The sequence below is a fragment of the Lates calcarifer genome, linkage group LG5 (assembly GCF_001640805.2).
Source record: "Lates calcarifer isolate ASB-BC8 linkage group LG5, TLL_Latcal_v3, whole genome shotgun sequence".
Taxonomy (NCBI): Eukaryota; Metazoa; Chordata; class Actinopteri; family Centropomidae; genus Lates; species Lates calcarifer.
In genome coordinates this window covers 22,240,522-22,265,496 of record NC_066837.1, presented here as the reverse complement: position 1 = coordinate 22,265,496, position 24,975 = coordinate 22,240,522, and the positions used below count along the sequence as shown (strand labels likewise).

The 24,975-nt window shown below is 40.0% G+C and overlaps 1 protein-coding gene across 1 annotated transcript in view; it reads right to left on the bottom strand.

Moving 5' to 3' along the window:
• The window catches only part of pkd1a (polycystic kidney disease 1a), a 66,408-nt gene extending 41,663 nt beyond the window's left edge, over window positions 1-24,745 (bottom strand). The window contains 10 exon segments of the mRNA XM_018664648.2: window positions 778-992; window positions 2,939-3,116; window positions 3,740-3,908; window positions 4,056-4,316; window positions 4,770-5,020; window positions 5,366-5,529; window positions 6,938-7,009; window positions 8,054-8,122; window positions 8,243-8,314; window positions 23,474-24,745. Of these exon segments, the coding sequence (XP_018520164.2) occupies window positions 778-992; window positions 2,939-3,116; window positions 3,740-3,908; window positions 4,056-4,316; window positions 4,770-5,020; window positions 5,366-5,529; window positions 6,938-7,009; window positions 8,054-8,122; window positions 8,243-8,314; window positions 23,474-23,748 (1,726 nt within the window). The 5' untranslated portion in view covers window positions 23,749-24,745.
• Window positions 24,746-24,975: the final 230 nt, after the last annotated feature.

The following is a 24,975-nucleotide window of genomic DNA, read 5'->3' as shown; positions in this document are numbered from 1 at the left end:
ACACTTTGCAATTTGTGTTTGGACATCTAAAATAGCAGCAATTTTGCTGCAGCAATCAAATGTTCTTTTTACAAGTATGGATGTCCCACTGTCACATATAAATAGTATTAAAGACTTAATGAAGTTTGCTCATTTTCTGCAGCTTTCAGAATTTTATAGTCTGTGAAAATTTTAATGAATGTAGTCTTTTATTCCTTGACAAATGCTTTATATACAGATAGATATGATGACAAACTGACATGCTTACAATTATATATGTGGACTTTTGGGGAACAAAATGATTATATTTACTATGTAGAATTGTCAATGTCAATTTTATTTCTATGGCACATTTAAAAACAACAAGGTTGACCAAAGTGCTTTACAAATGAGTTTTAAAACAAACAAGATAAAAACATAGATCAATAAAATAAATAACACAATAAAAAAGACTAAAGACTAAAAACAAGCTCCAACAAAAACACACCACAACTACCTAGTCTGACAACGTGACTCAGTTCATTGACATGGAGCAATTTGTGTCAGTGCCAAGTTTGCTCCAATTCTAAATGGTACTTGAGCCTTGTGCCTGTGGTCAGTTATGAAGGAGGCTGTTTGCTTTTTGTTTCTACGCTTGTTTCTGCCATAATGTAATTTATACAGAATTTGATAGTGAAGAAGTTTGAAATTCTCAGCTCCTCGCCCCAAACAACAAAAGCACACAGGGTAGGTATTTAAACTGCTTCATATCTTTTGTGTGCATGTGTCAGTGTGTCTGTGTGAACATATGGAGCATACCTTGAGGCGTGTACTGGCAGACATAGGCACGTCTGGCATTGCATTGGTGTGAACTGGTCTGACCGCGCTGATCGAGGGACACGCACACGTTTCTGCGGGAGATTGAGGAACGAGGTGGGAAGCCCTCCTCCCCCTCCTGTGCCTCTGAGCCGTTCACCCAGTGCAGCTTGCCTGGAGAGTTGACATCACTCAAGCCCAGCCACACACCTCGCTCCCTGGGGCAGGAATAGGCAGGTAACACACAGATTAACACAGCAACCGTTTAGATTTGTGGCTGGTGACAGCTGGAAAATCTAAATTCTACACAGAAATACCTACACAGGAAGACACACATACACACATCACCAAATGTAAGAAAAAAATTCACATGAATTGATCTGAGAAGACACAAGTAATTCAAGGTTAAATAATGAAAAGATGAAAAATGTTCTCTATGCCTGTCCTTGTGATTGTAACGTCAGACAAGGAACAACACAAACCTTCTTACAAAACATCTAGAGTTGAATTAATGTGGTTCTCAATAAGTGACACTGAAGTTGTTGAATTATGTGCCAGTTTGCCACTAACAATCAATGACTGCAGGGGAAAGAGACCATTAAAATGGGTCCTGATTGAACCCCAATGGGATCTTGCAGAGGAAATGTCAGATACTTAATACGTCCCTGTGATTACGACAGATAAATTGGATTTTCACTCCATGAGTCCACTAATGGACTGCACCGCCACCACCCCAGTCCCCTGAACCCCCTTTCCATTTTTCTTTCTGTCAAATGTTGTTAACTGAAAACAAAATGGTCGCTGTGTGACAGATAGTGATCTCAAGACAGATGGCAGCAAATGGAAACAAGTTCCATGTCCAAAAATTCACCTGGACAAAAGCAATTTCTCCATCTTGTTTTCTTTCTCTCTCGCTTTCTCTCTCTTTTTTTTTTTGGTTAGACACTTCTACACTGGCTGACTACTCACATCTGTGAAAACGACATCTAAAAGAGTGGACAGAGGTTAAAAAATACAAGCAGAGAGGGAACAAGAAAAAAGGGTCTTTGTGGCAAAAAAACAAGGCCTGTAAAAAAAAAAAAAAGAAGTTCCTTATATAAGCAAGGGGGTGGAGAAACACATGAGCAGAGGAGGAGAGAGGGGATAAGCTCCATCTGCGGCAGGTTTTTTCTTCTGTCATCTACTTCTGTCTATGAGGGCAGGGCCTCTACCCTCAAATTAACACGCACACACCATGAACTGTGGACTCCTCCTCCCAGGGTGTTAAAGTTACAATGCAGCTGTGCTTTTACAGATGTGTTTTTTGCGACCTTCTCCGACCTAAACACCAAACACTGGAGGCCTTCAGACCCGCGCAAGGCAAGAAATTTTTTTGTCACGGCAGACCCAAATCCAGAGCGACATTCACATACAGTGCAGTATACAGATGTGCGGTACATACAGCAAAGACGCATTACTGTTTTTGTGGAGAGTCACTGTATACTGTTATCAAGGCTAAGCCTGACATTATCATCTGTTTGTATTGCTATGCAATGTGGAAGAGCATTTCAGTTTGATTTTATTGTTTACGCGGAACAGAATAGACAAACAGAAAGGACAAATAAACCACAGACCTTAGTCAATGAAGCTAACATCAAAGTATGAAACTTGTTAACAGTAAATAATGAATAATAAAAAGTACTGCCCTTGCATGAACAACACATGCACATACAAACACAAAGAGTCACATTCAGATAAATAAGCCTGAGGGTTCACACAGACAGGAGCGGAGACGCAAGAAAAACACATTTTGCACACTCCCCCATCCAAACCATGTACTCTTCAGATTGTCAGTGATTGAAAATTCAACATCTGTTTTGAGTATTTGTTGTCTAGTTCAGTGTTTCTTTGGCTGTTGTTTCTGCAAAGAGATGGCAACATGGTGAGAACTATTAACTTTGTAATGCAAACAGGGATGATGTTGTGTTACAGACCAGGCAAGTTTTCTTTTCTATATCTGTCAACTCTCTGCATGGCCTGAAATTGTTTTTCTGTCTTAGTCTGGGGAAAACTGGTGTCAGAAATTAAGAAAAACTGAGGATATACTAAGAATGAAAAGGAAAATCACACAGAGAGAAATGCTGAGACCCCACTTCTGCTCTCCATACAGACACAAAACACTCACTGTGTGACTTTGTGTGCCAGCAGGTTACGCAGCGCATCACTCCTGACTATTGCCAGATCCCCACCGCGGTCTGAACACTGTTGTCGAGCGTCTGTCCAGCTCAACTCCCCTGGAACTATCTGGAAACAGCGTGAGGACTCGGCGTGGTACACCCCATCTTTTGGACAGTGAGGGGAGGCTGGTGGAGGACAGACATGAGTCACATGATTTCCCAGATTGTTTGAAGACAGACTTGCAACATCATTTAAAGATATAATAACTATTTTATGTTAGGATTTGTGATTTAAAATCTTTTTGAAGCTTTTACGATCAGAAAACACCTAAATATTGTGTATTGTGTATGAGTGCTACAAAGGCCTGTACAGAGTTTGGTTGTGGTTCTTGCAATCAGTTTTTTTTTAATAATAACAATGGATCACATGACTTTGTGTTATGTGAGAGCTCTTAGTGATGAACCCACAGAGAATGTGGTTTTGATGATTCATCACAGATAACCAAGTGCAAATTAAGAGGCATTATTTGAGAAAAAAATACCATTAGCTCACAAACCCCTATGATGGATGTGACTCTTGAGTTTATGAGACATTTATCCTTTTAGTTCTTTAGATAAAACCCATAAGAGCTACTGTTCAGATTTAGATTTCTGATTTATTTAAGCAGAGCCAAAACTAACTGACTGCTGATTACAGTGAAGAGTTCAGACCCAAACATTATTTTCCATGCTGAAAACTTTCTAAATATGTCTATCAACTGAGAGTCATTAGCTGCTGCAGAGCTCATGTGTATCTGGGTGTATCTTACCTTTGGCAACTTCAACACCATCCTTTGTGATCTTCCAGTCTACATCCATGCCAACAGCACCCCAGCTGACTAATGATAACTCCAGGCTCTTATTGGCCACAGCAAGAGGTGGACAACGCAGCTCCAGTTTGGGAGGAACTGTCACCGTCACTTCTCTGCATGCAGGGAGCTGAACATGCATAGATATAAAACAAAATATTTCAATCACAGGTCCCTATGTTGAATATACACCTACAGAATACTTTTAACATTGATTAAACCAGCTGTTCTTTTATCATAGTATAAAAACACATAAAACACATGTTTTGTCTCTCACCTCCTTGTGTCCAGCCCAGGCCACCACACTGACTGCATAATGTCCCGGAAGTCCGTATTTATGAGTTGCTGTGGTCACCCCTGTTCCTGTAGTGTTGACCCGAGACGAAAGGTCACCAAAGTCCCAGGACAGCGTCACTGGAGTGACAGAGGAGGTGGCGGCGAAGCTGATGAGGTTGTGAACACTTTGCAGTGGGAGAGGCTTCAGTGAGATCGAGAAGTCCACCACAAACACATCATGAGCCAGAGTCCATCCACATTTCTGCAAAATGAAGGAAACCATGTGAGGAAGAGTATTTAAAAGAAAAATAAAATGTATTTTACTGTTAATTGTTAAGATGTTTGTGGTTTCACTATTATTTTTTATGGTTTTAAATAGAAATGTGGTTTTAATGAAACGTATGAACGGCTCCAATTTAAAATAAACAAATCTTGATTTTCATTTCTGGATAACTGCTCTTGAGCTCCTCTGTGCAGCAGTCCTACAGGAAACTGAATCTGAGGATGAAGGGAAGTCATTCAAACCACAGAGGGAAGTTGTTGGTGGGTTATAGGAAGGTTTAGAGGAAATCCTGAATGATGTGTTTACAAAAGAAGAAACAAACCAAGAGGAGGGAGGTCTCCACTAAGAGCTGCTCTTTACAATGCAAACACTTGACATTTGAAGATCTTACACTGCAGTGATCATTATCTGGGAACACGGTGTGCTACGTACCTTCATAACTTGGGGGTTTGTACAGGCAGCAGAACACTGAGATTCACTGATGAAGTTGGGCTCAGAGTTTGTGCTGCATAGACACTCGTGTCTTGCTCCCAGGCCCCCGTAGCGGTGCGATGCAGCAAAACACACGCTGTTACATTGTTCTCGTGTGAAGTTTCCACGTGTGGAGGAAGAGAAGATAACAAGCTCACTCCGTCCCCCTCCTCCACTGCTGCTGTCCTCAAGACAGGCTGCATAGTTCAGACCTGAAGAGGAGACAGAGAATTCTAAGGTCACTTTATGTAACTTTAAAACTTTGATATTTTGTGTTGTATCTCGTTTGTAACTTTAACCAGCGTCAGAATCTCTGTCAAACAACAGAGATCAAAAGTCAAATAATGAGTATTTCTCAATGTTGATCTTCATCACAGTAACATTATTTGTTCTGATCTAGCAAAGCACTATAATTACATCTATCACTGACATCACTGATCGATTCTTTCCATGAGTGCCACAGCACAAAGTTCCCACCACACTACTTCCTCTTTCACGATGCACATTTTTTTTGATTTTTGCGACTTTGAAAGTGTTAGTGTGTATTTGTTTCATACCACAGGTGAGTAGGCTGATATTGAGCAGGGGTTGGTTGCGGAGTTCAGGAGGGTGGCTGCAGAGCATGGCATCCGGACGTCGAACGCGTACCCCTTTTTCCTGGAGCCAGCTGACCAAACGGAACAGCTTACAGTCACACTCAAAGGGGTTACTGCTCAGGTCACTGGAGGAGAGGAAGACATGGAAGAATAGAACGGGTCAGTAGTTGTGAAACATGACAGCTCTCACAGGGACAAGAGGGGCTGAATCCCACTGACACCACTGTTAATAATACTGTATGTGCTGAAGTCACTGTGATAAACTATAAAAATCTGACATTTGCTACTTTCTGCACCATGTTGGTCAAAGTGATGTTTGACCTGTTGGCCACAACAGAGATGACAGTCTTAATGTGATAAAATATCCTCAATCAAAAACCAGGTGAGGTTTTCAATAATTTGTTGCCATGAAGTGCTGAAATAATACAATTTTGTGATATGATGTAACTCTACATGGATGTGACATTTATGTCACTTTTTGACCCTTTGTTAACAAATAATGTGAAACCACCGTAACACAATACTCCATCAAAAAGACTATTTAATCTATTTAAACAAAATAATGTTACAAATTTCAGCTTTTGTATTAAAAGAATATTCCAACATCTTTGGAAAATAAGTTAATTGCGTTAAATGATAATAAAACAGTTAGCATAACAGTTAGCTCCTGCCAAAAGCTGAAAAATACACCTTACAACAAAAATAAAGTTACAATTACATTACAAAATAAATTTTGTTTGGAGTAAGAAAAGTATGAAAAGGCCCTGAGTAGCTTTACAGCTCCAATGCGTTAGTCAGCTGTTATGTTATCACTGCATGACACCATTATGTAGTTAGCTGTAGTCTCGCCCACAGACTTTTTCCTCAGCAGACTAATCTGATCTCTCATGGCAGAAAAAAACACAGGTGTTATTGATAACATCTGATGATGGCTCTGCTCCACTGAAGTATGACTAAGTCATGACAGTGACCAATACTGAGACCCTGCTCCCAGCACAATTTAATGGAAAACAATCACTACTGATGTTATTAGCTACACTTGTGCTTTTCCTGCTGCAACATATAAAAATGTCAGCCATAAAAAAGGTGTATTCTTATATGATGTAAGAGAAAGAAAGAGCCAGGGAAAGGGGTAACGGCATCTGGGCATGAAGGGAAATTATGGGAAAAAGGAAGAAGCAGCAGCAATGGGAATGACAGATGAAAAGGAGAAAAAATATTACCTTCACTCAATTACAGACTCTGTACAAGAACAAACTTTTTTGCATCTAATGACCTAGTGAGGAATAATTACTACTCACCACCTCCAACTCTGACCTGAAACAGAGCTTCATTCATCTTGTGTGTAGGCTGAATAGCTGGAAATGTGCTGCTTATTTAAGCATGCATGATTAGTTGCTGGTTCATATGCTTCTATGTGTTTGTGTGCGTATAAATAGGATCCAATATGTTTGATTCATCGTTTCATATTTATCTATTTACTGGAGAGACAGAGGACAGAGATACAGAGACCTGTGAATCGTGACTACTTACATTTGAGTTAAGTTGCATAGGTTGTCGCATATTCTCTCTTCTATGGTGGTGATGCGGTTGTTGCTCAAATCGCTGATGGAAACAAAACAGACAAATTACTATTGACATTAAAACAAGAACAAGTCTTTTTCCTTCACTTTTTTGACTGCACTAATTTGTGACAATTACTATCATACCGTCATTTTGGCAAGATTTATGCGGTGTGGGTTTGTCATTGACTGAGAAACTCGAAGCCAATAATTGAGTCATTGCATGAATGTAAAACTGTTTCTCCTACATTATTGTCCCATTGTAAATAGATGCAGTCACGCAAAATGACTTTTGGATTTGTGTTTAGCAAGAAAAGGGCATTCTCACATCCTCTTTACACAAAAATGACTCATATCACTCAGATATATAACACAACACATCACTGAATGATTAAATCAAAAATCATGTCAATGCCAAACAACTGAAGTGCTGAGTAACAGATAGCATTTCAGATTTATGATGTTTCCACCCCTCTGCTCTTCATGTTTTGTTTCTATAGCTTCTCTCTTTCTCGTCCTTTTACTCCTCACTCCCTCTTCGCTCTTTCCTTCTCCACTCATGGTCTCCTTCTCCCTCCCTCTCTCCTCTATCCAGTAGGCTACATAATGGGGCCGTTGTGTGGTGGTTTTGGAAGGAACTGATGGAAACCACCAGAGTCCTCTCTCATCACACACACACACACACACACACACACACACACACACACACACACAAACATGTGCTTAAACACCCATTCAATGGGTGGAAGAAATAAGGTAATGGATGGAGGGAGGGAGAGATGGACAGATGGAGAGAGGGAGGTAGTGGGAGCCTGGAGCAGTAAGCTGTAATTGAACTTAATCGTGCAGTGATTGGTGTGTGTGCGTGCATGTGTGTGGGTGTGTGTGTGTACAGTATACAGTGTGTGTATTTTTTGTGAATGCTCTCTGATCCAGCTAGCTTTCTCCTGGGATTTCTGCCTACTTAAATCCAGACTAAACCAAGCCTTTCTTGTTCATCTTCCTCATTCTCTCTTACTCCTCTCCTTTCCTCCACTCAGAACCTTGACTTTGCCAGGTCCTCATCTTCTCCAGACTTTGTACTCACAGGACTGACAGAGGGCCACAGCAGAATACCCCTCTGGGGAGAACATTGATCCTATTCTCTTGAAGATACCTGACACAAAGATGATACATAAATATATTAATTGTTGAGATGGCTCAACAGAGATCCAGATAGATCAATATATTGGGTATAGGTGAACTTATATAAGCATAACACTGCATGTGTACTCACAGCTCTCGGAGGCCGGTGAGACGATCTAATAGGCTGGTATCAAGGGAGGAGATATGGTTCTTGGAAAGATCTCTGCGGAAACAAACCAACATACCCACATTTCAAATGCATGTTAGGGCAAGATGATGACTGCATACACATTCACTGACATACACACACAGTATCTTAAGAAGTTACAAGTAATCTACCATATAATGCGATTGCATAAGTGCTGGGAAATGAAACATAAAAATAGCAAAGGAGAGCGAAAGTGAAACATTTAGCTCATGAGAAAGTGAAGTGGAGATAAATAAAACCAGACACTCTAAATATGAAAGTGGGTGTGAAAAAGAACACAATACTAAGGACAACAATAGAAATAAATAATAGAAACAACAATAGAGAATTTTCTGGTTAATACTTTCTTTGCAGTGACACATGATACAGCTGTTATCAGCAAAAAATGTCATATATCAGTTATAAATTTTGTAAGATGAACAAAAATAGCTCTGTTAAAAATAAGTGACCCTTGACTTTTTCAGTTCATTCAGTCAATGTTTTGACCAGGACAAGGTTCACTGAAGTATAGACATCAATGAGACAAATGAGCTTTGTTGAAACAGATTACAAGTAATACAGTTATAAAGTAATCTAAAGTTAAAGGGCCACTCTTTAACAATAATACTATAAAGTTGGGGAAGTCACAAGAGACAGATTAAAAAAAGAACGGCTAAAATTGATGCAGCAGAGGCCAAAATATCCTGACTGTTACTCCCTAACATGGGTCAAGCTCCAAAAACAGTGGATCCTGCATTTCCCGTAATGCAACCAGTATAATTTGTATGACCCTCCCTGCTTACTAAGTGCCCAATTCTTTGAAACCCCAAGACCCCAGTTTATGATTCAGACTTTCTGTTAAACATTTACAGTCTCAAAGCCAAAGCTGAGATAACCCAGATGATGCGATTTTCTCAAACTAAAGAAAGAAAACTTAATAGTACCTCCACGAGGAGCAAATCACAAATGATGCCATGCAGCTTTAGAGCCTCTATGCGAATTAGGACATGTGAGTTGCCTAATAATGATTAGCAGTCTCATTTGGCAATTTATGAGTTACTGAGATTGATTTTGTAATCACACAACATGAAATAAACTTCTGTGTGACAGGTGACAAATGAAAGTCAGAGGACGGCTAATGAGAAAAAGCTACCGTAACTGTCATTCGCTCACATTCACATGTTCATGCACTGCACCTCATGAAAGCACAGGCCTCCTTATACAGTCTCCTGCAAAACAGCACATCAAGGTAACGGCAGTTTTTGCCCTTCTTCTTTTTGTTCTTCACGTCTGCTCGCACATTGTACACAATTGTTCACAAACACACTTGCACACATTCTTCACCCTTTCACAGTTACAAGATTGAATCGGGGATGAAAGACTTTGGTGCTTGGCAGGAGATCAGGATTTACCCAAATTTAATACTGTTCCATATTACCTTTAGCCACTTTTCATATTGCAGAATTTGGGGAACAGAGATGCAGATGAGATTGACTAAAAGTTCAGGACATTTATTTCACAATTGCATGTAAACACACTACATCACCTTTATTATTGTAAAATAAAACAAATGCACATTTTGAGGTCAATACTGGTTTTAATATTAATATTAGAATATTAAACCAATAATATATTTCATTATATCTCTTAAACCTAGTCACCATATGTAATGAATGGAAAAATAACCTCAAATATGCCTTTCACATTTCACATCAGCTGACAAACGTGCCAACAACAATATATCTTCGATAAGTTAATATCAGCCAACATATAAGCCTGATTTACTGGTCCAGGTCTAATGATCTTATATATGTATAAATGCATAGTGTAGACTACATGCACAGCGTTAACACAGTGTTAAGTATGAGGAGTGTACAGAAACTAAACACCAGCATATCATTATTTGATTTATCCACTGGTTTTTCAGTGTGAAAACCACTGGATAAATGAGTCAGGAAGTGAGAAAACTCAATTGGTTAAACTGTGTAGGTGAGTTGCCAAGACAAACAAGGACAGCAGAGGAGGAAGCAGGACAGAGCCGAGCTAAGTTAAGTGGCTTCAGTCTCCTCTGTGAGCCTTCACAGTGAAGCCTCAGCTGCACGTGAGAACGACGAAACAAAAGGAGAAAGAAAGAAAAAAGAAGACAGGGAGCCAGATGACAAGAAGCCAGAGGTTGTGAGAGGACAAAAAGCACAGTGTGTTTGTGTGTGTGGTGGTGTGTGTGTGAGACGACAAGATAGTGCTGGTTTGCAGAAAAGCAATAATCTAGTACTGAAGAACTTGTGCGAGCCTCCTGAGCCATATTTCTACTTTCAGTGTGCGCTCAGTCGGTGCTAATTAAAAATCAACAGTTTAAAGCAGGGAAATGTGTACGCGAGTTTGAGTGTATGGGAATGCACTCGCCTCTCTCCTCTCTCTCGCACTCTCTCTTTCTTTCTGTGTGTGTGTGTGTGTGTGTGTGTGTGTGTGTGTGTGTGTGTGTGTGAACAGAGCAGGACGCCCATTCCCAAAAGGAAACATCTGTACATTCCAGACAAGCTGTGTAAGAAAGATGGAGACCAAGAGAGAGAGTGTGTGTATGTGTGTGTGTGTGTGTGTGCGTGTGTGTGTGTGAGAGAGAGAGAGAGAGAGAGAGAGAGTCCTCCTCTGCTAAACCCATCAGCAGATGAAACAGGACAGCAGAAAGACGCTCCACCTACGAGCTGATCATTCACACATTAAGCTGACACCTCTTCTTATGTAATGATCTCAGCATCAATACCAGGTGTGTGTATATTTCTCGACTATATAGCAAAACTTTCTTTCTGAACAAATGGGCAACACTGCATAGACAAGAGGAGATTAAGTAGAGAGACGAGAGAGAGAGAGTGTGTGTGTGTTTAACATGACAATATAATATGACCTTCACCATGTCTATTAGCAACAGGCTCCCGTTCTCTCAGCTACCTCTGGCCACACATGGTTTTACTTACACACACACCCACCCTGCAGAGCACGCTTGAGCTATAGGCCTGTGCACAAACACACACACACACACACACACACACACACACACACACACACAGAGCACACATATGGTTCTGTTTTACTAACGGTGTGGCCAATGATCTAACCACTCCTTATAAGGCCTGTCTGGTGCCACTTATTCTGAGCAGGAGGATGAGAAAACACACACACACACACACACACACACACACAGAGCCCTCACTGACTACTCGGGCAGAGAGAATGACAGAAAATATGAATTGAGGGAAAGATAAATCTGAAGAAATTGAGGAAATAAAAAAGACAAAGAAAGCCACTAAAGAAGACTGATATCCATTTGATTTTATCCGTCTCCAATCTGCACAAAAATGAGTACCAAAAAAAGGTCTTTGGTGTTGAAGTTTGGTGATGAAAACTCTGATGTAGGTCTGATCATACAACAGATTGGTATCTGCTGCATCGTGTTGGCGAAGTGGTCCAAGTCCCTGTAAGTGAAGGCCAGTGCTCCACTAACCCACTAAACACAGACTGCTCTGTGGTCGCTTTCATCCCCCTCAGCCTCGCTGCCTGATTCCCTCCCTCCCCCACACACTTCTATCAGTTTCTTTCCCCTTTTTCCCCTCTGTTGCTCTGCTGCTTTGTTTATATTCGAAAACCAGGGCAGACCTATAGGAGTCTGACAGGAAGGGGAGCGGGGCAAAAGTAAAGGAGGAGTTAAAGGTGATGGAGTTGGAGGAGGAGAAGGCAGGTGTGAAGAGGAAGCAGAGGAGAGTGGGGGAGTGAGCAACACAGGCCAGGTTCTGGAGAACAATCGACCCACTGTGGGCTGCCAGCCAGCACCTCGTGCCTGAGACAGGGGTGAGGGGGTGGGTGAAATCTCAGGAGTAGCTGGGTACTTTCCCTACTGCAGGAAGAGGGGGAGCATGAAATCAGGGGAATGGGGCGAGGAGCTGGGGAGAAGGAGTTGTTTATTGAAGAGATTTAGGTCTAAAAAGTTTAACATTTTGCTACACAGTCTGGCTGGCTGGGTCACAAACACTCCTCTCCTTTCCTCTTTAGAACATTCTGTCCATTTTTCCAGCTGCTGCTGCCTTCGTTGTCTGGTGTCCAGCTGGCAAGTGAAGGGCAGCTGAGTGCAGCGGTTTAACACACTCACTCAAAGAACGACGCACTCGCATATACACACTTTTACATGCTGTCAATACATGCATGAAAAAACAAAAATCCTGTAACGCTGTCCTACACTCACTGCTCACTGTTTTTCTGGTAAACGAAACTGTGCAAGTCCCACTTATCTTGAACTCATAAACTGTGGGCTTAAACCAAAAATGGGTCTCAGGCCTGCAGTACCTCTGGGGTGTGACTACAAGATGGAAAAAAAAACAACTAGTTATTATTTCGATGAAGCATAATTCCAGTGAAAATGGGAACTGGTTTCATTGATGTTAAAGTAGAAAAACTCATAACATAACTCAAAATGAAATACCAAAGTCTGTAAGTTTGACTTAGTTTTCCCCACTTGCTTTTATGAATTGACACATAAAATAACTGAATGGCAATACCAGGAATTAAAAACAGTAAAGAGCCCTTACAACATGGCAGCAAATGAAAACAAATGTTTGGAGTAAACATCGACATAGTGGGACCTGCTTCTACATGTTCTTGTCTAGTTTTATTTCCGACAGTGTGCACGCATCATCCGGCAATCCACTGTTAAGCCAGGCGTCTGGCAAAGAAACATAATGTAATGTGACAAGCGCCAGTAAGCTGTCATCAGCAGGGATTTCTCAATCAATATCAAAATATGAGCCATCATATTGAAAGAGAAGTCACAGAGTGCTTCACAATAAAGGATAAAATGAAAAGAATATCAGCACATGGAAATAATATGATAACACCAGAAACTCACAACAGACTAAATAGGACAGTAAAATTGAGCACACAGGTGTGTAGATGGATAGATATTAGCTTCTTTTTATGCTAAAAAAAAATCATGTTTACACCTGGTCTTAGCGTTTTATTAGCTACACTCACACTCATCCTACATTTTGTTTTTGTACCAGCAGGAAATGGTATTTGTTTGTTTTTTTCTGTGTCTGCATTGTTTAAACATCTGGCCCATGGTGATTTGAATTGAAAAATGAAAATGTAAAGGAGGGCTGCAATTTACATTTCATCCTTGGCAGGACAGACATCTGCAAAATGATGAATAGTAGCAATCGTTCTGAATTCAATTAATGTCACCTTTGTGCCACAGATCAGAACACATTACGTGTTGAATGCAATTATTGTTTCTTTTATGTTACATACCATGTAACTTCAATAGTAAACTGCTGTCCTTCAAGTTATGGCAGGATTGTGTCATCAAAGGTAAGAAAATTACATGTTAAACAGTTTTTGTATTTTCTTTTCAGGATTGATAGAGAATCTGATTCCACACTTCATGTGCAACATTCATGTGCAAATTTCCACAAGGGCAGAAAATTAAAATGTGAGTAGGTGTGCTTCAGTGTTTCCATCAACTAATGTTATGATAATATTTTTAAGAAGTAAGAACAAGATTACGTAATTAAGATGTAAACATACATACAGTGAAAATGCTTTATGTTATTTTCATTTCTGCATTTGTCCACACTTTGTGGTCTTGACCTTATTATTCTTTAATTCTTGGGCTTTCTGGTGAAGTGGGGGCCTGAAGTGCATTCACTAGCAAGCAAGAATGTGCCATAAACCAAGACGAGAAGTCAACTGCCATGCTAGCAGCGCTGTGAGTCTGTACTGGGGCACAGCGGTGTGTTGCACTTTTGACAGCATGCTAACAGGCTAACAATCACAATGCTTATGCTACAGCATAGTTGCTCACAATGTTGGCAGAATGGGAAGAGAGAAAAAACACCTCTTATCCTTGGGAGTGTTCAGGCATTATTCCGAAGTGGTTAGCCTCAGAGCTTACCTTGTAGTCCAATTAGCATGAATTAGCAGTTTGTTACCAAGAAAAACCACATATAAAGAAATAGCTCCTACAAGAGAGCTGAATGGTTAGTATTAGTGTTAATGTTGGGTTTTAATTTGATGTAACTGCTGGGATAACAGCATTTTCAGCCATTCTGCCAACAGTTTGTTGGCATGTCTGTAATTCTTTTTACCAAGTGGGACATACTGTGTTAGAAATTCACTATATCTCTAACAAGGGTTTTTCCCACTCAGCTGCTTGTCATTATGGTTTAATATGCAGCATAATATTTACCATGGCTGTGTCTGAAATCATTGCCTCATTTCCTTAGTCACTAGTCCCTACAAAATAGACTACTCAGTCATTTACCCTATGGTGAGCACTACATTTAGTCGCACAAGTCAAATATGATGAATTGCATTGTGGGAGTGTAGGCAGAATGTTAATTTTTGCATCTTAGCACCAAACACAAAGTACAACTAGGGTTGGTGGGAAAGTTAAATATTTTGTGATCAGCCAAAGTCTTGGACCAATTTAAATTTTGATAATTGAGCTGGGATGAGTAGTTAAGGGATTACCATAGTACACTTTATCCTGTGAGGAACATGAATGTCTGTACCAAATTTCACTGGTAATCCATCTAATATTTGTTAAGATAAAAAAAGTGGTGGACTGACCAACTGACAGACATTGCCATCCATAGAGGCATGCTGCTGGCAGGGCTAAAAATGAGAAGTTCCGCTAAAACAAACAACTAAAACCTGTGTAGTGATACAGTGCATGTGTATGGATTCGGTTGCTCTGGTAATGCTGGATCACTCTGCCAGTGCAACACAAACATGGTGATGATGCTGCTCTTGTTCTTTGCTTGTTCAGGGTTATGCAACAGCAAATTAAGGGAATGTCTGCATCCTATGTATATACTCTGAGTGGAAGTCAGTCTTCTGACACATGAATAGTTTAACAATGTTTGAAATCCACAAAAAAAAAAAAAAAATCACATGCAAGTACTGCTGAGTGAAACTGACACAAAGAAAGTGCATATGCATATTTCAAGCCTTGAACCTAGACAAAGTTTTTATGCATCTGGCCCCAGGAAATCAAACTGCGTGTGCAGGGAGTTGTAGAAAACAGCACTGTCCTCTAATTATCTTATGTTTGTAAAAGCGGGAAGCTCCACATAAACTGATGCAACAAGTGAAACAGAAAGAGCAGAGAGAGCAGAGAGCACAATAATGATAATAATGATGAAGTCTGTCACCCAGAAGTTAAGTAACCACACCATCGAGACAAGCAGAGCTTCAACCACCCTGACAGCACCCAGAGGTCTGCTGCTGGGCATAATCCATGGCAAAGACGAGGACTTCTTCAGCTTGTTCCTCGCCACCATGAGCTAGGTGACAGACTGCAACACTTCATCTCTTTCTATACTGACTCTATTCACTGTGCTCTCTGCTCTCTGTTTGTTTTGCTTGTTGCATCAGTTTCATGTGAGGCTTTCAGGTTCACGGGCATGAAATAAATGAACTTTTGTTTTTTTGGCGACTCCCCACCCTCACATATTCACAGACAGGGATCCTCTATGGATTTACAAATGGGAGGATGTATTCACGTTATGTGCATTTTCTGATGTTTGACTTCCATTTTTCCTTTAATTGTGACAAGGGTGCATGAAAAACAGCAAAGGACACGCACTGCATATACATTCCTGTTTAGTACTGCCGGCCAAATGTGCCTTCCTTAACGTGACAACTGAGATGCAAAGCATGCTTTTTGTTATGAATATAAATTATGCCATGACATTGACTGGAAGTGTAACATTCTGCTGATTTGCATTTCATTTTAATTTTGGCAGCATTGTAATTCCACTGTTTAGAGGTTAAAAATCTATTTCCATTGTCACCCCCAAAGACATATGTTAACATTTAGCCCATGCAGGTCAGAGTGTTATTATGGGATAGCTTCATGTCTGTGACCTTCCTTGCAGCCAGTGAACAGACTACACAAACAGACACTGCAAGTCTGTAGCCTTGGCTGTTTATATCTAAATGCAGGGAACAAAATCCAATTATCACTCCCTCCAGTTTTCTCTGTAGATAAAGTAACAATAGGGAGACAACAGGTTAAGTTGTTTTGTCAAACCAGAGAAGAAGTCAAATGTTTCCTCTGCAGTGAATACCTGCCAAAGTTTGTTTCACTTTGTCTCACTCTCTCTCGCTGCCTAACACAACCCAGTCCAAAGGGTACAATTTAAAATTGGCTGCATGCAAAACGCTCCTCTACAGGGCATTGATTATGTAGAGATTTAACAAGTAAAAAATGGCTTGAGCCTACATAATCAAGATTGAATCTCAACAGGTTTCTCCTCCTTACACTTTCTTTTCTATTTTTCTTCGTCTTCCCATTAAAATACAATGCAGAGATTACACTTTACACAGAGGAGTAAGGAGAAGCTTCTTAAAATATGTCAGCCAGTCTTTGCAAGTGCGAGCATACTTGTTTGTGTTTTCGTCAGGAGTATCCACCAGTCTGCAATGCTTGCCAATGTACTAGATGAATCACTAATGCAGGACTGATGTAGAAAACCCTGGCCCACTTCATTATCATAAAACCCTGAGCTGAGAAGACATACATCAGCTGGCTGAGTACAGCCATGCATCATTTAAAGCTGCCATAATTATTACTTTAATTAAGACATCATGTGTAGGGTTTATTAGTATTTTAGAGCATTTGTGGAGTCACTGCCAGTTTTCTCTTTTCCTATTCACAACATTTTACATGCTTTTAACCTTAACTCGTGTCTGTTTGGTCTCTTTAGCACAGCTGTCTCACAATATGTTTTTCTGTTGCACATCAAGACTCTTATATACAGATTCAACCTGCTGCATGTTACGCTGCCTGAATGCACTCAGTTATTCAATGGCCTTACTTAAGCCCAATAAGAGTAATATGTAATATTAGTAGTATGTCTACTATACATGTGTGTCACATACTGTCTCTCTGTACAAATAACTCCTGTTACCATCAAGACCCACTTAAACTGAGTGATCTCAAGATGCTGTTTTCTGACATGAGCATTATATCCAAGGTGTGTGCATGCCTAGTACTCAAAGCATGCATTTTGAATGGACTTTTTTTTTTTTTTTTTTTGCTCAGTTATTTCTGTCAAACCTTCATTGCTTATTGTAGAGCATGGACAATGTGATTGATGTGAAGACACATTTCGTGTACTTGTTTTTGGGGTAATCTAATACTGTCATTTTCTCACTGTCAAATCTCAGCTTAAAATTTACTCAGATGCTGATTGATGGTGCGCAGAATGTAATATAATTACAGGACTGACGTGAAAAAAGTCGAACTTGTAATAAGAGAGACCTTTTGAAAAGTAATGCTTTACAGTTAGTGTGATGTAACATCTAGAACAGGCAAGTTTCAAGTACGAAGAAATTAGTTTCAGACGATTTAAAAATGAGGGACTACAAACAGTTTACTCTGAAGATATGAAAACAAACCATCATATCTCCAGCAAAGTTCAGCCAAGACAATGGGCGCTTAAAAAATAATAACACTTGTACTTTACCCTCTGTGTTACCCTATTAGTTTCCAATATGTATATCTGTTTCTTTTTTAGGCTTTTCCATCTGTGAACACAACACATCTGGCAGAGGTCTGGCAGGAAGGATAGCAGCCAACTATGAGTCTCTGAGTATGACACAGCAGGGTATTTTGGTTGGAAGTTGTTAGTGAGAAAAGAGTTGCAGTGCTACAAATTTTAAACAAGAGTGTAAGAAAGCTTCAAAGACAAAGGATAACTTCAGTCTAGTGGATGTTGCATCACCTACACACACCCACCAAAACACCAACTCACACACACAAATAAGGTCCGTCTTCAGCCTGCTGTGTAACCACCACTTCACTGGAGTTAATAATGAACCAACACTTTTCTGTAACCAGCAGTTAAAAATTACTACTCACACTCACTCACACAGAGAGGGGGGTGGGGGGGGGTGGGAGCTGTCTCATTTTCTTCTTCTCTCCCTGTTTCTTCCCTCTGTGTCTTATTTATGACTTTCTGGAATGTCTGTGCTTCTGGGAGTGATGTCACTAGTTTCTATTGCCATGGTAACACAACAAATTTCCCTACACATATGGTCCGTACATTCAATCTTCCTCTCCCACTTCATTAAAGCCAGCGTGCATGTGTGTGTAAGTGTAGGTGGTTGTATGGATGATAACCACCTCTGGCAGGAGGAGAAGTGGACAGACAGAACGAGCGAGAAAGATTTTCAGATTAAGTCTTGTCCGTCTGACAGCTGCGAAGCCTCATGACCCAGTGCAAAGCCAAAACTGCTCCCTGTACATAGCACAAAAGCACATCGCCACGCCTGCAGTGTGTCTGTGTGTGTATGCATCCTGCTGCCATGGTAACACTACTATATTCTCCTGTGCGGGGCAGATAGGACCAGGGCGTGTGAGACCATGAGTGTGTTTACTGTTCAGGTGAACGGTGCAATGCCCAAGACAGCCACAGTCTTCAACAATGTTACAGAAAGTTCATTCATTTCATTTTTACTCTACTTTGCTGCTTGGCATAAATAATGACTAGTTTCTAGCAGCTCTGTAAAACTGCACGTAAGAACAGTATTTCTTTTAGCTAATTGCTAAACAGGCTCATGAGGTGTGATATTACAGCGTGGATAAAAGTGTTCATATGGAAACAGTATATAATATTAGTGGGAAATATTGCTTTAGACATACATTCAAAAAAATCTTGGGCTTTGTTAAATTCAGCTGTACAATTTTCTCTATAGCTATGGTTAAAATTCCTCTAAAAATGACAGTAATTCCCATTAATTGTACACTGAGTTAAAAAATAGATATATTATATTAATAATATAATCTGGCCCTGTAAAAACAACATTTCATCATAGTTGTATTTTTCAAAGGGTGAAATGACACTTGGAATCTGAACTGTGCTTAATGCTAACATAGTAACATGGTAACTTGGTAAAACAAAATAGCAAACACAGTGTGCTAAGGAGCCACTGTTAGCATGTTAAAACCCTTAAAATCCTAAAATCCTAGTAGGGCTGACATGCTAACATACTAGCATATTGGCATGCTTTACTTTCCATGTAAATTCTAAGCATGCTACTGTCAGCACAGCTGAGCCCAAGTACACCTGGGGCTAACAAAGCACAGAATAGGCTGACGATGGCTGACTCAAGTCTGAACTAGGCCTGACCTACTCTGTTCATGCTCACAATATATCATAAAACAAAAATCAAGTCTTTTGTATTTTCTTTCCTTTTTGAATTCTTGTCCCATCACCAGCAAAGCACCTGAGGATGTCTTTTTATGAAAAGTCTTCTAGACTTGTAGTGTATATATGGAGGGTCAAATGACTCAGCACACATAAGGACTCCATTATCATCTGTATGTAAGGATATGCCTTTATAACCTACTGAGAAAGGCGGCCAAGCCTTTAAAAGGAAAATGATGTCAAAGTTTGAAATACTAAGTGGTCATGTTAATTAAAGAAGCAATGCATTAAATTACATGTTGCCAAAGAAAATCTGTGCACTCTGCTGTTTCATGCCAACCACTTGTTGTCCACTGTGAACTCATTTGATATTCAGCTCAGTGTACAGTACTTTTAGACAGATGTTGACTGAATCTCATTCACTTTCTCAGTGTGGTGTCCCAGGACACACACGCTACCAAGGACACTCACAGTACACAGATGATTTGTGTCACAGTAATCTGCATACTAAACAAAGACTATAGAGACTTTAAAAATCTGAGTCTATTCCACAAGCATTTCCCAGAAGTGACTTCAGAGTTGCATAAACTGTCTGAATGAAGTGTTAAGAGATTTTTATTATGTGTGTGGGTTGGAACAGATGGACTGGTGTGTAACGGGAACACTTTTCTCCAACGGCACACTACAATATGTTAAAACACTCCGCTACCACTGGGTGATTTTTTTTTTCAGGGGTGTGTCCATAGCATTTAGATTTGGGGCCAGACAGGGGCACGGACTGAGAGGAGAAGAGCTTGTATTTAACAGAAGATGCAACACTGCTTTAACTTAAATGTAGGTCCTTTCTTATTTGTCTCCATTTTCTTGCATCACTGATACCATTAAAAATTAGAAATCAGCGAAGGGAGAAGCAGTTGATGGCAAACATTTGTTGCCATCAGTTCTTTAGATGAAAATCTGTTGCTTTTTACTGAAAAAAAAAGAGCTATGATTTTGTCGTTGCCAACAGGTGTGTCAGTAAGCAGAAGACAAGCACAAAACTCAATTAAGCCCACAGCATGTGTGTTCACAGCATTAATGAGAATGGTTTATTTCCATTTCCATATGCCATAGCAAAAAGTCTGTATAGTAACATCTCAGTATGTTGAAGCCTTGATCAAATTTTCTAGTCAAGATTTAAATCAAGTTCCAAATTAAATTTACAAACAGCATGAAAAAACTTTTGCCACTGCACATTAGGAAGATGATTTAATTCTTTTACTTAACACAAATTAATTTAAATAAGTTCAAAGTGTGATCCTTCCTAAATGGCTTTCACTGCAGTGGTCAAACAATGAAACACATCACTGGGTCAAAAATATTCAGCAGCAAATTATTCCTGATCCTCTTATGCCTCTCTCTCTCTCTCTCTCTCTCTCTCTCTCTCTCTCTCTCTCTCTTACACACACTCACACACACGCATCTTTGGAAATTTTCAGAAATGATCAACAGATTAATCAATAATGAAAATGACTGTTAGTTTCAGCCTTGATTTGCAACAGTATTATCAAGAATGTACAGTTTAAGCATTTTCTTAGTCCACCACCTCCTCATAATGAAATGAAAGCAGGAGTAGCTAAGTCTATAAACACGTTGGACTGAAGCAGCATGAGTGAGTGACTCAAACTGATAATTGTCAGGCTGTGGTATGGACACCCATGCTGGCCTATTATTCATTAACAACATCTTTCCTAGTTGATGTTTAAAGCACAATCTTGTTCTTTGAGCAGTATGTTAACTAAAAAAGATGGTCCCCCAAGGTCTCCAATTCACAAACAGAATTGTGCCAATAACAACTGGAGATATCGTGCAGAGAACTAGTCATATTTACTGAGATGGAACCTAAAGACTTAAGTTTTCTTTTGTACAAGTTCTAGGCCATATCTCTAGCCCTGTAACAGTCATGACACAAAACAACTTTTTAAAAATATAATTACCAGTATAAAATAATATTGATATATGATGTTGGCATCTGTTTGACAATATTTACTGCTAGACATGTGAATGCACTTTGTAAATATTTACGGTAGTCTTAATGATCGGGCACACTCTAATACAACACTCCAATACACATGACTCCTGCACCCTCATCTCTCTGCCTCAGACAGTCTGAAGGCCATTACTCATACAAGACCATGCAAGTATGTGATCTTTTCTTTTTTATTCTTTAAATGACGAGTTGATAGGTAACACAGGCCAAGCACTTTCTGCAGCATAATAAAATTAATATTGTTCACTTCTCCACTGGATCCAGGCTGAATGTCTCTTCGCGCTGTGGTTGGCCATGAAATCAGAGTTAATTAAAAGCAAAATATCAGATTTTAATTCCACCCTTCTGCTGACAGGGTGGGAACAGGTGACAAGAGGCCAAATTAGTGAGTACAGTATATTCGCAGGCGGTCACCTCCACTTATGGCTTCTGCTCGTTCAGTGGGACCACGGAGGTTTATCTACACTGATGCAATTAGTGCTCCAATAGAGTTTAACATGATTAGAGACAGATCCTGCAGCAAGATCTGTCTTTAATTAAGGTCGCACCTGACAGGGCACTTTTCCTCTCTTATGCAAATACTATCACTAAATGTCAAGTGACATTAAGGAAACCAGCTGAGATGAGTTTTTAAAAAAAGTTTTAAAACAATAACAAATATTACCAAAACTCATGCTGCTTTTAGTTGAGAGGAATTTCAGCTGAAACATAAGTTTTACGTGCTTCTGAAAACCTCATACTTACTCACACTCATACTCCACAATATTCATATATGCTTATTTCTTCAAGCCTCTGAACTAAGCAGGATAAAAAAAATCATGTGCATTGATTACAGGCCTGGTAAACAGGGTCAATCTTAAACAAACAAAAGAGGGTAGTTAGAGGGGAAACAAATAACTGATAACATATGGCTTCCGTCAGCGGAGAACAGAATGTTCTCGCTGCAGCAGCACCAGAGGCTGAAGACCGATCTGCACCTCAAACACCAGGTTCACTTCTCTGGTGACCAACTACTAAAGTGGGACACACACACATGCACACATAAACACAAACACAGAGTCACCAGTAGCATGGCCCACTGATAGAAGTCTGATCCATGGAAAAAGGTAACCTCCAGGTAACCTCCAGAGTGGCTGCTTTTATTTTTTTTTGTATTTTTTTGTTTTCTTTATTTTTAGTTAATATTTTCTCGATCTGTGTGTCTGAAAAACTTACACTAGTCTGCTGTGAAGGTTCTGAGCTTTTTTTCCAATTTTGATTGGAGATTTTTCCAGACTATTTTAATCCCATCACCACATCTGTCAGAGTCTTTATGCATGACTAGGGCTGCAACTAACAATTATTATTATTACTATAAACTTATTTTATCAATTAATCATAATGTCAAGAAAATAACAAATAAAAATACCTTGCACACTTTCCCAGAACCAAAGGTGACACACTTTTCTGGGTTTGTTTGAACACACAAAAATGACCAATTTCCAGGAATATAAATGACATTTTTGCTTCACCAGTGACTCAAATAATTAATCACTTATCAAAACTGTTGCACTGATAAAATGTGAATCAGCTAACCCATAAATCCAATAACTGTTTGAGGTCCATGCATGACAACAACAAAACAAAAGCACAATTAAATGAGCCCAGAGGAACATAACTGGTATTCTCTCAGTTTTGGCTAATGGAAAAATGGGGATGTGGTGTAAATAACAACATGGTGAACCAGCCTGTACCAGCTATTGGTGTTTACAACCAACAGTGGAAACAAATTAACTGACAACTGATCAGTCGAGTAAAAAGACAAAGTAAGACAAAGCAGTCTATTACACGCTTCACCTAGAAAAAGTATGGTTGTTTTTTATCTCAAGGAATGTGTGATGAATCTCTTTCAACCATTAAACCCTGGTTACACTGAGTTAACACACTCTCCGTACATCCCTCTCTTGCCTAACTTGTGTTACTTACAGCACGTTGGTGGCCAGCGGGATGTCTGCCGCCGCTGGGGCCCTTTCCAGCCCGACGTTAGAGCAGTTGACGACGCAGGACGACTGTGGCCCCGCCAGCGCGCAACTGCAGTTGACGGGACAGGGGCTGCAGCTCCTGCCGCCGTCCCCCTGCGGCCCGGAGCCCCATGCCTCCAGGCAGCAGAGCGCCACAAGCACACTGGAAAAGAAGCTAAACCTCGGGACGCAGACGCCATGTTTTCGCTTGGATAAAGTCTGTCCATTTCCACAAGGCATAGCTCACTCACATCTCATCGCCTCTGATGGTGTAAGTCCTCTCAGTCTGGGAAGGAACAAAATACACAGAACGACGCGCGACCTTTTTTCACGGCTTTCATGTGAGGAAACAAACGCAGAAGAAGGGATGAACTTTTTTTGACACCGTTACGTCCCCCTGCGTTTTCTTCGGTCTTCTGGTCGGATCTCCTTCCTCTGAAAATCTATCGGTGCTTCTCCAGAATCCTTTGAGGGAGAAAAAAAAGTTTTGGAGAACTTCCTCTCTCCTCCTCCTTTCACTTCATGCAGTTCCCTGAACCACCACTAAGACCTGGCACACAACTGTATTGCCTTGCATTGTATTATGCTCCAGTATATATAAAGAGTGTTAAATTGTTAAATTACCTAAGTATCTTCTCTTAACTTAAAACTTAAATAGAAATATTTACAAAAAACTAAATTAAAACCATCCATATTAAATTAAGTAAACGTAATACTATTTGTGGTCTCCGTTCTGTTTTCATGGTTATGGTTGGACTAACCTGGAAGAGCCTCAGGACAAAGATTAACAGTGGAAATAACGGTGCTTTCGTCCCAATATAACGAATGATAATGAACATGGGAAATAAACACCCATGAAATAAAATGAAATATAAAATATAGAGGAAATAGAAACAGCATACAACAGGCAGCGTTAAGACTGTGGGCACAGTGACATGTTTTTGTTTCTCACTAATTATAATAAAAGGCTGCTAATTTATATAATTTGTTCTACAATAATGTCTTTCTCAGGTTGGTTCTGGGGCCAGACGAGGAGACATGTTGAGGGCCTCTGTCCAGCTGTGGGGCCTTTGTAACATTCAAGGTTCAACTGCCATCCTGCCTGAAATACAGAACCTCTCTACTATGTGCAGCATTTTGTGTGTTGAGTCTGTACATTGTCAGTGTGTGTTTTTTCCTCTTATCTTCAATGGCCAGGTACCTGACAATGTTCCCATTTCAACAAACAACAGCATTTGTTTTGTTTAATATATTTCAACAATTTTCACTGTTCAGTACAGCTGTTTTTTCTCTGCTGTCCTCAAAATTGTGATGGAGGTTATAGTTGGCAGGTCTCTTTTGATATCCCTCAGAAAGTCTGTTTCTGGGCGTGCAGTGTTGCTCAAAAAGCTCAGCATGAGGTTGAGGCAAGTGAACGTAGAATATCCCTTTAAACTCAGTTCACTTTAAATTAAATCAAATCAGTTC